At 37.2% G+C, this 16291-nt stretch overlaps 1 protein-coding gene across 4 annotated transcripts; it reads right to left on the reverse strand.

Moving 5' to 3' along the window:
• Positions 1-314: 314 nt before the first annotated feature.
• Positions 315-16126, reverse strand: setdb1a (SET domain bifurcated histone lysine methyltransferase 1a). 4 transcript variants are annotated; one of them, XM_051871933.1, is made up of 21 exons: positions 16110-16126; positions 15178-15375; positions 14893-15101; positions 14751-14776; positions 13126-14641; positions 12456-12593; positions 12105-12309; positions 11187-11260; positions 10893-11083; positions 10057-10261; positions 7989-8271; positions 7683-7917; positions 6916-7280; positions 5878-5994; positions 4737-4906; positions 4425-4652; positions 4249-4296; positions 2703-2801; positions 2415-2617; positions 2201-2289; positions 315-675 (listed from the first exon to the last, which is right to left on the reverse strand). In XM_051871933.1, the coding sequence occupies exons 2-21, from the start codon at positions 15366-15368 to the stop codon at positions 558-560; spliced, it is 4710 nt and encodes a 1569-aa protein (XP_051727893.1). In that variant the 5' UTR covers positions 15369-15375; positions 16110-16126; the 3' UTR covers positions 315-557. The 4 variants fall into 4 exon arrangements, with proteins under 4 accessions (XP_051727893.1, XP_051727894.1, XP_051727891.1 ...); XM_051871934.1 differs by lacking the exon at positions 16110-16126 and adding an exon at positions 15819-16103 and having other exon boundaries at positions 7989-8268; XM_051871931.1 differs by lacking the exon at positions 16110-16126 and adding an exon at positions 15819-16103.
• Between the last annotated feature and the right edge of the window lie 165 nt (positions 16127-16291).

Raw genomic sequence — 16291 nt, forward strand, 5'->3', positions numbered from 1 at the left:
AAGAATGTGCCATGTTAGTTAAAGTTTATTTATACAAACATAGTTACAATAGCCACCAGCGTCTTCACAAAAAGAAGATACATATATATAAAACGGAAACAAAGAAAAGTTTTTTGTATTTGAAGATTAAATTATGATTTTACAGTAGTAATAATTGTAGTCATTTTAGTTGATATTTCGGTAATAGTAACACAGTACAAGTCATTTTATAATTGCTTATTTTTTTAATGGTATTGTTCATATCCAGCTTTGTTTTCAAATGCATACTTATACATATTTGACCAAAAAATACAAGACAAATCTTACAAGAAAAGTAGTTTTTGATATTTGCAAATTTTATTTACACATGAATACAAGAATATTCACATTTCGTGTAGAGGTTAAAAACAGTAAAAACAAACAAAACACAATTTAATATATTGTATTATACTTTTCATATTCAATGGGTCATATTATTAGAATACTCTTCCAGAACAGTGCCACAACTACATTTCTGATAGGTTGATGAAAGTCTACAACACGTCAATGAAAGCTTTAGTGTTGTTGAAAGGGGTAGATCAGAGCAGTCTTCCTGTGCACCGCAATGAGCCACAGCAGCAGAGCAGAACCTTCCCCTCCACACTGCCCACCTCATAGTTATAATCCCACGTCAGCTCCGTACCAGCCTTGATGCGCCTGATAACGAGAGAAGGAAGGAAAAATGGGATACAAACACATTAAGATTCTTGTCTACAAGGCGATTAATACATGGTTAAGGGGCTTTTTACACAGAATGCGTTTTACCATTCCACTGCTTTACTTTTTCATAGTTTATATAAACAAAGCACAGGGGCTGTTCACACAGAATGCATTTTTCTATTTCATGGTGCTACATTTACATTGTTTTTCTATGTAAACATTTTGCAATGTGACAGTGATCTAAAAACACGGAGCTCAAGTTCAACATTTAAAAAAACACATCTCTAGACCTTGTGTTTTTCTGTTCCACTGTCCTGCATCTCGTGTTTTTAACTGCCAAAATACACTCTGTACGAATGGCCCCTGACAAAAGAAGTTGAACATTTAAAAAAAAAAAAACACATCTCTCTACACATGCTAGGTGAAGGTGTCTGACTGTTACGCATTCTGTGTGAACCAGACCCGAGGGACCATTCACACAGGAAGCGTTTTTTCATTCCACTGCACTGCTTTTCCATTGTTTTTCCATGTAAACATGCACTAGACGGATGTGTTTGACCTTGCGTCTTTTGCGGCGTCTCACGCATGACACATGTTCTAATAGTGTTGTCACGGTACCAAAATTCCAGTAGTCGGTACCAATACCATAAAAATTTTATGGTTCTTGGTACCAATTTCGGTACCACAGCAAAATCTGTTAAAACTATTTTACTATTTTATATAGCCTATTTTAAAAACATTAAATATGGTAATCATACATATAAATATTTGAAGCGTGTGTGTATATATACCTCAATGAAATACATTTTGAAATATAAAAAAAAAAAATAAATGCTCAAACATCCATTTTGTAACAGATGTGCCTGTTTATTTTAGCTATTCCTTCAATGAAACGACACACTACAGCCTGTAAAACTATGAAATAAATATCGGTAAATAATGGTAACCTAAATAATAAGAAAGTTAAATATTATTTAAAAAAGCTCAAGAAAGTGCATCCATCCATTATAAACGTACTCCACACAGCTTCAGGGGGTAAATATCTATTTTCCGCCAGACCGCCTTCCATATTCAACTTCCGAAAAGAAGCGTAACTGATGCAACGTCAGCATGCACTTTCTTGAGCTTCAAACTTGTTGGCCCCATTCACTGCCATTATAAAGCTTGGACACGTCAGGATATTTATTAATATAACTCTTATATATAACTTGTGTTCATCAAAAAAAGAAGTGTGAGTGAGTAAAGCTAAAGGGTAATTTTCATTTTAAAGTGAACTAATCCTTTAACTGCAAAAACACATCAGTCTAGCGTTACAAAGAACAACAATGAAAAATGAGTGCAGTGGAATACAAAAAATGCGTTCTGTGTGAACAGCCCTAAGAATTGTTAATTAATGGTAAACACTTATGAAAATCCATATTCAGGGTTCCCAAATAAAACTTGGGCAAACATCACTCATTTTTAAGTATATCAACACACTTCTTCAATAGATAATCAAGCTGGTATGAATCAAGGCACTGACTTGCTGGCGAAGAACGCCACCCATGGGAACCGGAGGTCATGCGTGTCCACAAAGACATTCTGGACAAACAAATTTGGACTGCAGCTATGCTGTTGAGAGAGGCAGAATTAACAGTAAAACAATATAAAACTTGTATAAAACATACGTTTTCATTACAAACTCATATCATTGTTGGCACATTTACAATCACGAAAGGTGGCTGGATTTAGCGTACATTGATGTAGCGGCCAAGGTTGCCTTCTTGTCTCGCGTCAATGATGTAACAGGTCTCCTCGTCGTTGAACAGTCTGCGGGTATTGTTGGCATGCAGAGCTGTCCTTGTTTTCTCATTTTGTGCGTCAGTGGTTTCTAGCGGTTTTACTCTTCTCTGGGAGGACTTTATGGCAAAGCAACGCTTTGGACCTGAGGTCACTTGACCTAGAGACACAAATTTTACAAATTCAATGAAATGCTAAAAGCATAAAATAATAAATAATGATTCTTCAAGAGAATAAAAACTGACCATCCTCTCTTATTTGTTTGGTCACTTTCCTCTGAGCATCTTTAAATGCTTCATGTGGCTTATGGGATAGTTTTGTCTCGCCTAAGGACTCGTCACAGACTGAATAGGTAAAGAGAACAGGCCATAAAACACATTTGGCAAGTTTGCTCCATAATAGAGCAACATGAATGAATTGAAAGAAGCCTCTTCTGCTCACCAAGGAAGTTGCTAGATTTCAACCTATAGACCTTATTGTCCATGGCTGCATCCCAATTTGCATACTATCCATCCTAAATTGGATTTAGGATTAGTCTGTCTTATATCAAAGACAAAGCTAAAGCAGCTACATGAGCATTTAAATGTCTGAGATGAATAAAATTATAAGCTACATGTTGCTCAAACAGTAGGTCATGGTGCTAGCAATGCCCAGGACATGGGTTAGATTCCAAGGGAAAGCATGAACTGATAAAATGTGATAAAACTTGAATGCAATGTAAGTCACTTTGGATAAAAGTGTCGGTCAATTGCATAAAATTTACATATAATTTTCATTTAAGGTCATGCAAACAGTTTGCAACAATGGGGCCTACAGTATGTCAACACTTTATGACTCAAGATTTTATGTATGTTATGTATATCTAAAGTATGCCTTAAACTTTTACACTCTCTCATTATTTATTACTAATATGTACTTTCCTCATCACCAGCAAAGTATACAAAATGGGATGATTCAAGTCCATCTAACCAGGATTATTATCGTTAACTAAACCTATACACTAATATATTGAAATAAAGCTGAAATAAAATAAATAGTGCTATCAATCGATAAAAAAATAAAAAAAATAAATTGCACATTTTTCTGTAATTAATCGTGATTACAATTTTTTAAATATTTTTATATGGTAATAATTTCAGTTACTCTCCAAATTTATGTAGAAACAACTTAAAGGAACACTCCACTTTTTTTGAAAATAGTCTCATTTTCCAACTCCCCTAGAGTTAAACAGTTGAGTTTTACCGTTTTCGAATCGTAATATCATTGCGCCTGCTGCACCCATGGTACGGCAGCAAAGTTCCTTGATTATTACGCCAGAATGAGAGTATAGTTCCTAGCCATATCGGCCTAGAAAATCACAACTTTTAATTTTCCGTCGGTCTTAGTACACGACGTAACTACAGAAGAGTCAAGTTTTAAATAGGAAAATTATTGTAACTCTTTGGTCATTTTTTAACGAGATGCTAACGGTCTAATCAGATTCAATAAACTATGCTAAGCTATGCTAAAAGTGGTACCGCCAGACCCGGAGATCGGCTGAATGGATTCGAAAACGGTAAAACTCAACTGTTTAACTCTAGGGGAGTTGGAAAATGAGCCTATTTTAAAAAAAGTGGAGTGTTCCTTTAAAAACAGTATATTTTAAATATTTGTTTAATGGCATCTTTTTATGAATGAAGGCCAGTATCACTGATAGTAATGCTGATGTCTCTATAAAACTGATTTTTTTTTAAACATTAATTATAGACATTCAACATTACAGTATAACTGAATCACCACACTGAATGTTACCTTCCATTTCCTCTTGTTCTGTGGCCAGCTCCATAGGTTCTTCTCTTTCTATGTGGAGGAAAGAGAAAAAAAACACATGGTGAAAATTTCAGTTACACATACAAGTGAAAAGACATGCAATTTCTTGGTTATATGTTCATTTGTCGTAAGACTAAATATTTATACACACAACACACCTTCACCACTGCTAGAGTCTTCTTGGTAGAGGGTATTTTTCCATAACGGCCCTGTTTTCATGGTTATGGTCTTCTTGTTGCTTTCGACCTCTGTGTCCGAGCAGTACGCCTCGCTCTCATAACCCTCTTTCAGTTTCTCCACCCCCTCAATGAAGTCAAGGTTGGCCAAATATTCATTGCCGGACACTGTGTCATCTTCATTCATTTTGTCTTCGTTTACTATTTTACCTGCGAGGTGATAGATGATGGAGGTGATAAAGAAGAAATTGTTTTGGTCTAAAAAGTTTTTGGTTCAAATGCCTGATTGCTTACCAGTGAAAACACACACGAATGTGCCCTTGGCCACATCATCCCTGCAGCGGATGCCCCATCCCTTGTGTTGTGTCATGAAGAGCTCCAGCCGCAGCTGCATACCGTGCTGAACCAGCCTGTTGCTGCACATTCTTGGGTCACAGCGGCACAGAGGGTTACACTCATATACCCTACAGAGATGGAAGAGGAGAGAAGAGCGAGGGTGTTTGAAAACATAAGTGTAATGTCATTAAGAGTTGTGGGTTACATTACAGTTACACAATCAGATTACTTTTTTTCAAGTAATGAGTAAAGTGACACATTACTTTTAAATTTACGCCAAAATATCGGAGTTACTTTTTCAAATAAGTAAGGCGAGTTCACACAGTGAATTGCAAACTCAGAATATTACACAAACCTACAATAACTAAATATGTTAACACTAATATATTTTATGTATTTAATCTCACTTTATTACCAATGTCTTTTCTGGTAACCTTTGATGATCCAATTAAACCATACTACTAAGGAAAAAGTTTTAATTTCTTTGTTTTTATTGCTAAAATAAAAAGTGTTGAACAAAGTTGAGGTAAGATTTTCTTTTTATTCCTTAAGGATTTTATTCCTTAAAATGCTGTTCTTCTTAACTTTCTATTTATCAAAGGATTCGGAAAGGGAAAAAAAGTTTCCATAAAAATATTAAGCAGCACAACCGTTTTAAACAATATTTCTAGAGCAACAAATCAGCATATTAGAATGATTTCTGAAGGATCATGTGACAGTGAAGACTGGAGTAATGATGCTGAAAATTCAGATTTTCACAGGAAAAAGTACATTTTATAATATATATTATTAAAATAGAAAACCATTATTTTAAATGGTAATATTTAACAATACTACTGTTTTACTGTATTTGAGATCAAATAAATGCAACCTTGGTGAGCAGAAGAGAATTCTTTCAAAAACATTTGCACAAAATCTTCAAAACACTGACCACAAAATTTGAATAACAGTGTATCTAGTTATGCACTGACTTGTAGCAGATCATGATTATAATGAACACTGTAACAATGATGCATTTCATCTGAGTTTGGATAGGCAATTCCGTTGTAATCAAACAAGAATCAGACAGACAGAAAAACAGACAGAGGTTGTTTCTAACCCTGTTGGCAAGCTTGTTGGCAACCTCTTGTGTGTGTATCCAGCACTAACATCTACTGGACCGCCACTGCATAAGGACGTGGCCTCAATGGTCAGCTGGTGGCATGCGCACTTCGACCTGTCACACATACAAATACAATGCGTTTAATAACGTTATCCATAATTTAGAATTCAATGCAATTTATTAGTCAAATAATTATGACTTGTTGGGAACCTAAAGTCAAACTTTTTTGATCCAAACATTTTATCTGTAAAGCCATGTTTAGTGTAGTGTTGTCAAAAGTACCAACCATGATACCAAGTTGGTACTGAAATTTTATAAATGTGATGCTTTGAGCGCTGTTGGAGCGAATTCGTAAACATCTCTGATTGGCAACTGTGTCACTTGCTCATCAGATATGTCTGTGATTGGCTACAATGATCAACACACGGGAGCGTTTTGAAAGCAGGAGCATTTGAAACGCTCTGTGTGTCTCTGTGTAAGCACCCTGTGAAGAGGGTCATTGATGTCTATTTACAACATTTTTTTGAAGAGTTGATCATTGTAGCCAATCACAGACATACTGTATCTGATGAGCGCGTGAACAATTGCCAATCAGAGGTGTTTACAAATCCGCTCAAGTAGCACTGAAAGTGTCAAATTTTAAAATTTCAGTACCGACTTGGTATCGCGGACGGTACTTTTTACAACACTAATTTAGTGGATGACATCTCAAGAATTATAATAAACTTCTGTGTCTAAATTAGGGATGGGTAACTTCAGTCTGTAGGGCCACCATCTCCTGCAGAGTTTAGCTCCAACCCTGATTAAAAAAAAAAAAAAAAAAAAAAAAAAAACAACTCACCTGCCTGTGGCTTTCTAGTAATCTTAAAGACATTGATTAGCATTTTCAGGTGTTTGATTAGGGTTGGAGTTAAACTCTGCAGGACAGTGGCCCTTCAGGACAGAAGCTGAACTCGAAACATTCCTTTAATTTTGCAAATTTGCTAACACAAACACAGACTCAAAAAAAAAAAAAAAAAAAAAAAAAAACCATACCTGTCCCGACAGCCATCTGTGCAGTCACAGCCGATCAAGAAATCTAAGCTTGTATTGATGTTAACACCTGGGGCTGGACTTCTGTCTTTGGTGTAAGTGACATTAGGAGCAAGCGTATTGTCCACTTCATTAACACAGGGCACCGGCACCACCTCTTTACCCTCTGAGATGTCCGGCAGGTAGAGGTGAGGCTGGCCGGTTGATGTGGAAGGGGGTCGGGCACGATTAACAAGGACAAACGGGTCCATACAGAACATTTCCAGGAAGAGAAAGTCACACCGTGTTTCAAACAAGTATTCTTGAACTTCCTGCATGTCACAAAGGCTCCGCCCACATGGAGAACGATAAAAAATGTGGAAAAACACCTAAAGACAGTGAAGAGGAGACATTATGATAATAAGTATAATGGTTTCCAAAAAAATATTAAGCAGCACAACTTTTTTCAACATTGATAATACTAAGAAATATTTCTTGAGCAGCAAATTAGCATATTAGAATGATTTCTGAAGGATCATATGACACTGAATATGGGAGTAATGATGTATATATTAAATATATTATAAAATACAAAACAGTTATTTTGAATTGTAATAGTATTTCAAAATATTACTGCATTTTTTATTTAAAAAAAAAAAAAAAAAAAAAACCTGCGTAGCTCAATATAAGACACATCTTTCAAAAATCTTACCGACCCAAACTTTTGAATGGAAGTGTACATTCAATATAGTTGAATGGCAAAAGGATCAACTTCCTCAAACACCACCCACCTTTCCATCGATGCGCCTCCGAGCAGTCATTCGCCGAAACTTAAAAAGCAATGGGATAAGAAGAGGATTCTGACCACGATGCATGTCTGCCTGAGACGGTCTTACCCCATCCAGACATGCTGGACAACAGCGATGATACAAGTATATAGACTTGTACTGCTCTTGCTCTGAAACATGCTCTTCTTCCTCAGAAACATACTCTTCTTCCTCATCAGGGGCGGGTCGTTTTGCACTTCTGGAATATAGTGTGAGGTGGTTAGTATTCCAGACCATCCCATATTTAACTGATACAAGCCCATTACTCACCTTAAATTTGAGGTACTGATTGCTGTAGCAGATTTACCCTTTGACACACCGACAGCTGGTAAGACGAGCGAGAGCTTAGACAACTTCTGGAGGATGACCTTCGGTTGGAAAGCTGCCGACATGATATTTTGAGGGGAGATAGATGGTGTTTTGGTGACTGTGGATTGTCGGGTCACACGTGCGGGAGTCTCATCTGCTGAGGTGACAGTCGTTGAAGTAACAGTTGCTGAGGCAACTTTTGTCGAGGAGGAGGTTGTGTTGTGCTGAGGCATGGCATTTCCTGCTAAACAAGAAACAGAATTGGTGATTAATACTAATACAATAAAATAATACACAAAAATGTATAAACTAATTTAACAGATTAAAGTAAAAAAAGAATACAACTACAAAGAATCAGAACATTTTCAAGCAATATATAGATATCTTTTCTGGGCTGGCATGTTTTAGTCCAGGTTAAAGGGTTAGTTCACCCAAAAATAAAATTTGTCATTAATTACTCACCCTCATGTCGTTTTAAACCCGCAAGACCTTCGTTCATCTTTGGAACACAAATTAAGATATTTTCGATGAAATCAGAGAGCTTTCTGATTTTTGTTTTGTTTTTGCGCAAAAAAGTATTCTCGTCTCTTCATAAAATAAAGGTTGAACAACTGTAGTCACATGGACTATTTTAGCAATGTCTTTACAACCTTTCTGGCCCTTGAAATTTGTTATGACGTTGCTGTCTATAGGGAGATCAGAAAGCTCTCGGATTTTATCAAAAATATCTTAATTTGTGTTCCGAAGATGAAAGAAGGTCTTACAGGTTTGGAATGACATGAGGGTGAGTAATTAATGACAGAATCTTCATTTTTGGGTGAACTAACCCTTTAAAATGTAAAAAGTGTAAACAAATGTTTGAAAATAAAATATTAAGTCTAACACCGTGTCCTAACCAGACGCGATGCCGTGACAAGCGATGAAAGGTATCTTTTCCATGTTAATCGAAGTTTTTGTCCTAACCAGCCGCGACGGCGACACGCAAATATTCTATTTTAGAAACGATTATTTCTCTGCGACGTCACGGCTGGAACAGCAACACAAAGTATGGCCACGATGATATCAGATACTGCTTATGTGCTTTATTTAATGTTAAAAGCATCTAACGTGAGTTTGAATATCATTCTGTGTTCCCAGCTTTTTAGCTTAATGAAAAAAACAATGGCTAATTCACCTCAGATCTTGAATATAATTAAATGGGCCAAAGAACGTTCAAACTGTCAACTCAGTGCGAACAAACAAGTGTATTATGACAAAGATTGGTCACTCCGTATGTACTTTAAATAATGTTTACATTTTGTAATATTTATGAATTTTACTAAGTACTTGCCCATTTCATTGTGTCCGCTTGTGCTCTTGCCGAGAGAGCCCGCCCACACTCTCTTCTGATTGGCTGTGGTTTTTGATTGATTTTATTGCTTCTCATTTTCGCGTCGCATCTAGTGTGGACAGTCAAATTTGCTTGTTGCTGGAATCTTATCGCATCGCGTCTGGTTAGGACACGGTGTAAGTATTTATGTATTTGATGTCATTTGATAAACACCATATTAGTGAATACAAAAATATGAATGGCTGTTTGAAAATAGTTAAAATGTTCTGAATTTCTTCTCTGAGACATGTGGGTGGGACAGCTGTGCAGCACTGCTTTGTGTACAGGGGTAACCACTGTATTTATTCTTCTCCATAAGCTTCACCTACTGACAGACAGTGAATTTGTATTTTCATTTAGCCTGTCTGTCGTTCTTGTTTAAACCAATGCGAAAACCAGACCTAGGTTTTATACAACATACACGCGGTATTGTAAAATTTAATGGGTTGTTGGAAAAGAAGCTAACGTGCATTCTAAAAATCACATTCAGATTCTAACGTATGCAAAAATTAGTCACTGTTTTTTGAAGTGCCCAAGATAACAATATTGTGCACGTTAATTATCGCAATATACCATATTACTGAATACCGACACGTCTAGTTGGGAATGTGCATACAAGAGACAGGAAAAGTGAATAAATCACAAACACAAAAAATCTACCTGTTTTAGCAGGCTGTTGAGTTTTCTGTTGAGGCGCTTCTTGCGATTTCTGTTGAGGTGATTGTTGAGTTTTCTGTTGAGGCAATTGTTGAGTCTTCTGTAGAGCAGTTTGTTGCGGTTTCTCTTTAGAAAGACGTTTCTTGATATTTACAATGTGTTCCAACTTGTCTGATCCTTTATAAATCCACTCTTTTTGATTGTCTTTCTGAAAAAACAACAACAAAAACAACATTTATAAGCATCAAAATGGCAGGCCTTTGGTATTATAGTGATGTCTAAAAATCAATGATACATGTGAAGGCCAAGTATGGTAACCCATACTCGGAATTTGTCCTCTGCATTTAACCCATCCATGTCAGTGCACATACTTTAGGAGTAGTGAACACACACACACACACACCTGGAACAGCAGGCTGCCATTTTGCTGTGGCGCCCGGGGACCGACTGGGGGTTGGTTGCCTTGCTCAAGGGCACCGCAGTCATTTCCTGCTGGTTTTGAGAATCGAAGCCGTAACCTTCGGGTTACCAGTCTGACTATCTAACCATCAGGCCATGACTGCCCTACAGTCTATAAAATTCACCAACAAATTTATCTCCAAGATCAGAATCTTCTAAAATCTGGCAGTGGGGGTTGTCAAGGGAGTTGACTGTGCTACTGGGAGAAATTTTATGAAACACACTTCAGAATATGAAATATTCTGTGACACTCTTATGAAGTACCCACTGACTTTCATTTAGTCCCTTTGTATTAAGGCACTAAATTGTAAGATTCAGATGAAAGGTTAGAATTAGGTTCACAGAATAAAACTAACAGCCCACAACGGACTCAATTTCACCTTAAAGCAGATCTGGATCAGGCTGCCATCCAACTGAAGCACCGTGCAGGACTCAAACTTGTCATTTCGCACTGCCCTGGTGTCTTGCCCTATGCGAAGTACCACAGCAATGGGGTTGGGATAGACACGGAGATATTCCTTCACCTGCGACCGACATGCCTCATCCTCGATGTCCCTCCACACCTTTTTCACTGCAAAGAAAACAAACGTTAACAGAATTCACTTCTAGAAGTCAAGCAATTTCATGGGGTCTTAAACTAAGACTGAAACGGAATATGAAAGACAATCTCTTACATTGTTTGCAGACAACATGAATGTCTGGCAGTGCCAGATACGCTGCCTTGCCATCATCATAAAACACCATGAACCTGACAGAAACATTTAGTAAAATTTTAGAGAAACATCTCATCTTTAGAGAAACAAATGTTTTTGAGAAACAAAAACTTTCATGTATAGTGCAGTCATCTACAAGACTAAAATAAAAATAATGAGGCACTGATTAAAAAATTAATTAAAAAATATAGCTGCAAGCAGCCATTAAGGAGCCAAGCACAAAGAAGCAAGCAAATATATAGTAAAATATAGCATTTTATTTCATGTACTTTATTGTGGTTAGCGGCAATTTAATATTTTGTTCAATTATAGCGCCACCAACAGGTGCAATCACACCACTTTTTTTTACGTGTCCTCAGAGTGTGCCCATAAATAAGTTTCAAATATCTCATTTCGTTTATGAGTTATAGACATGTATGAGTACATAAAAAAAATGACCCATTCACTACTTTGATTTTTTGCCATTTACTATCAAAATTTTGGCATTTGGGCTTTAACGTATAGCCAACGACCTGTTTCTGAATTTCCTACAGTGGTTTCATTTCGATTGGACTAACGGTTTCTGAGATATTCGCGAACAATGTTTTAACGCTAAATCGCTAACCATAAGGTGAAACCTAGCATATTAGGTATCGTTGGAGTCGGCAAGGATTCAGGAATCTAAGGAGATGACTCCCATGAAAATAAGTCAACCACATCAAAAGTTATGAGCATATGAATATTTGATTTTACCACTTGGAGGCTTCGAAACCTCTCAGGCTAAATAATTATTTCCTTTTGTATTCCACAAAAAAATAAATAGATTAGTATGAATGACATGAGAGTGAGTAAATGAGGACAAAAATATTTGAGTGAACTATCCCTTTATCATAAATTCACCTCATGCGATTCTTGCGCTCAGGAAGCTCAACCAGCACGGCACCATTATACAAGATCTTTCCTTTATCATCTTTGTAGCTGGCCACAACACGACAACCAACAAACAAATCCTTAAGCACAGGAGGCTTTGCAGGGGCCACATGATGAGCAGGCAACAGAATCTGTTTACCCTTCTTAAATTCCACCTTATATTTGTGGCCCTTCTCTAAAAGGAAAAAAAAAATGAGACAGGTCAGATTATACCATTTACAACCAACTCAATATGAATAAAAAGAAATGTCTCCTTAGTACAAAAACAACCCCTCCTTCTACATTTTTTTTTGGGTAATATACAGAATAGATCATTTTTACCAGTCGTTTGGACTTCTTCTACTGTTCCTTGACACCACACGTTGGGTTTCCTTTTCCCCAAAACTCCCATGCTGACCTTGAGGATCATCTCTTTATGTGCTTGGGAAGACTTGGAAGACTTGGATGAAGACTTGGAACCTAAAAAGATCAGTGACAGAGGACAAATACTGTTACTGGATGGATAGATGGAGCGGTGACAAAAATTGTTAAACACACTTATTTTTATTTTTTACCAGACATTCAACACAGATTTTTTTAAAGTTCTTGCCAAGGCTGCATTTATTTGATCAAAATTACAGTAAAAATAGTAATAGTCAGATATTATTATCTATTTTAATACATACAATGTAATATTTTCCTGTGATGAAGAAATATTTCATTATTGTTGAACAGTTCAACACAAAACTGAAAAGTTGAACCAGAAAAGTTGCTGCTTAATATTTGATTACTTGATGAATAGAAAGTTCAAAAGAACAACAGCATTTATTTGAAATAGAAAGCTTTTGTAACAATGTAAATATCTTTAGTCACTTTTTTTTTTTTTTTACTAAAATGCATGATATTCATTGCAGATTAGTTTTGGTACATCTGTAGCACATTATGTAATGCTTAGGTTAATATACTATGGTATAAACTATATAAAAAAATAAAATAAAAAAAAGGAGCTTACTTTTTTTATCTTTGGAAGGTTCAGCAGAAGCATCATTGCGGGTGGTCTCATCAGTAGTTGGAGTTTGGTTTGGAGGTGGTTTGGAGGGTGATTCAGGGGGTTCATCACTGGGTATAGGACTAGCAGGCTGGTCCTCTGTGTCAGAGGGTTCATCAATACTCTTTGCAGGTGATGGTGCCTTTGTTGTTCCTTTTTTGGGGCTGGAAGTGCTGGTAACAGACGTAGAGTTTTTTGAAGATCTCAGCCTGGCTGTTGGACTTGTTGTGGACACAGAAGGTTTAGCAGATTTGCTCCTTGTTGTTGGCTTTTCTGTCTTGTCCATAGATTCCAAATCACAACTGGCAATAGTTTCAGGTTCTTCAGAATCGCTTGGCAAGGGTGACACATCAGGAGAAGTCACTGTGGTCGCCTCAGGCTCAGTCTGGTTTGTTTCAATTAATGTTGTATCGTCACTGGCAATATTTTCAGTTTCTTTAGAAACGCTCTGCGACACTTCAGAAGTCGTTGTGGTCGACTCGGGCTCAGCCTGGTTTATTTCTAAGCACGCTGTATCGGCACTGGCAATAGTTGAAGACATTTCTAAAGGGGTCTCTGGTGTCACATGAGGATCAGTCTCATTATTATCAGTCTCTAAATTATGACCCGCACTAGTTTTCAATTGTTCTGAATGGCCTGAAAGTGAAGGGATTTCAACAGTCTTTGATAATTTAAGTTTGAATTCTGAATTCAGAATGTCTGACTGTTCAAAATCGCTTTCAAGCAAATTAATCTCAGGAGTTACTGCTTTTATCTGAGGTTCAGTCTTAATTTCTGCAATGGATGCTAAATTATAACCGGAAAGCATTTCAAAACGTTTTGAATTACTTTGAGGCGAAGACATTTCTGGCTTTATTATTGTCAAGTGAGGCTCAGATTTTATTGTTGCAATGGATCCAGAATTAGCACTGACAATAGTTTCTGGTCGTTTCCTAGGAATCAAAGACATTTCTGAAGGAGTCACTGCTGTCAACTGAGGTTCAGTCTTAATTTGACTAGCAGCAGTTTTGTGTTTTGAAATGTTCTTTTCCCAAGGTGTTAATTCTGTCATTTGAGGTTCCGTCTTAATTAATCGTATGGATGTATGGTTATGACTAGCAGTGGTGTCGTGTTGTTTTGAAATGCTCATTTCCCAAGGGGTTAATGCTGTCAGTTGAGGTTCAGTCTTAATTGCTGGTCTAGAATCTGAATTATAACTGGCAAAAGATTTGCATTGTCCCGAATTGCTGAGAAATGAGGACATTTCAGGTACTTTCAACAAAGATTCTGTCTTAACTATCGCAATCGAGTTGTTCATCATTTCCAATTTTGGCGTGACAGATTCAGAACAGCTGGTCTCAGGGGTCGAGGTCGATGAAGGTCTGTTGCTGATGTCGGATGATGGTGATCCAGTGCTTATGGAGGAAGTTTTGTTCACCATCTGGACTAAGTCCTGAACGAGTCTGGATGACTTCTGAATGGCCATAGTCACCTTTTCAAGCTGAAAGAAAGAAAAATAATTCATAATCAGAGGAACAATCAAAGAAAAATGAATGAAAATAACAAAATGAACAGAAAAAAGAAAGTGAAAAATCAGTAAACATCCTCACCATTGGTTCCAAGGTTTCTTTGGTGGCTGCAAGAGAAAAACCAAAGTCATGAGCCCAAAATTGTATCATATTTTTTATTCCAATGCCATAATTTAAAATAATATTATTTCAAGCACTTTCCATTAAAATGTTTGTCTCTTACCTCCCAGATCAATGACAACAATATCATCATCATCATCATCATCTCCATTACAGACACTATTTTCCTGTCTGTTCTCCTCATCATCATCTGTGATATGAATGACGTCCTGTGGTCCTCCTCCTCCTTCCTCTTCTGAGTCCTCGTCTCGGTAGTCCAATCCCAGCATTCCATAAAGACCCTTCATCACCGACTCGCACTCAAAGACTGATCTGATATAAACACAGTCAAAGGGTCACCCTGACTTCGAGATATTGTCATTAGTCACTGAAAAACACAACAACTTACTCGCAGGCATTGCTGTACAGAAGGCGGGTGTAGGTTGATTCTTTCTCCCTCTGCTTCACCCACTCCTCCACCTGTGCCAGCTGCTCACGTCTCTGCGCCAGGTGAGGGTTTCGCTCCACCTCTGCCTGGATCCAGCGCTGCAGGTCGTCCTTTGTCATCCTCAGGAGGTTATCATCTTTTCCGCTACTCATGGCTTTACTGTTGGAGCAATATAATGAAAAACGTCAAACATTTTGTGCTATTTTTGTACACTGCTTAACATATGACATTAGTGTTGCACGTTGTATTGTGCTTTTGATAAACTTGGCAATAAAGCAATGAAGCTCTTTTCTCCTTTTTGTTGAAGCATTTGTACAATATTTGTACATAATAAATGGCTTCTGGGAGTCATCAGAAACTCTTGGACAGGCATATAATGAAATTCAGAGGATGTAATTGTACAGCACTCTTTATTGACAGCTCAAAAAACATAATTGATAGATCAAGAACTATAAAGAGGATATATAACACAAACTTCAATAACGTCCTTCCCTTTCCATTCAGCAAATCTCAGGCCTAATAAAACCAAATGTTGCTACTCTTTGCTAGGGCAATATATCAATTACACAAAGCGAGATATTTTCATAAGGTGACATACATACTCTCTAGCTTTTCCAACTTGCTGCTGTAGTATGTTGGAATCCTGAGGACACTAGCATATCAAAATCCGCGCAGCTACTGGATTACGTTATATGGCGTAAACCATTCCGCTTGTTTATATGTCGGCAATGCACAAGTCTGCCACTGCTGCAAGGACGAGTCTTATGGATATCCTACAACCTCCAAAATTACATGAAGAACTAAAAAGTGCGCCATAAAAGAACTAAAAACACATGGAAACAAACAATATCCAGACTATCGTGTGCATGTACGGTAGCGGATACAGAACCTACAAGAGACGTTTTCATTGGACCAGTGCACGTTGACGCGGGAGGATTAGCCACGCCCACAGACCCTTGAATCACTTCAAACACAATCCTGTCATCAAAGAGGACCTATAACAGATTTAACGGAGGTAGTTGGACGTAATTTGAGTGTGTTTGGTCTAAATAATAATTATTGTTGTTTAACGCTG

The sequence above is a fragment of the Ctenopharyngodon idella genome, chromosome 19 (assembly GCF_019924925.1).
Source record: "Ctenopharyngodon idella isolate HZGC_01 chromosome 19, HZGC01, whole genome shotgun sequence".
Classification (NCBI taxonomy): Eukaryota; Metazoa; Chordata; class Actinopteri; order Cypriniformes; family Xenocyprididae; genus Ctenopharyngodon; species Ctenopharyngodon idella.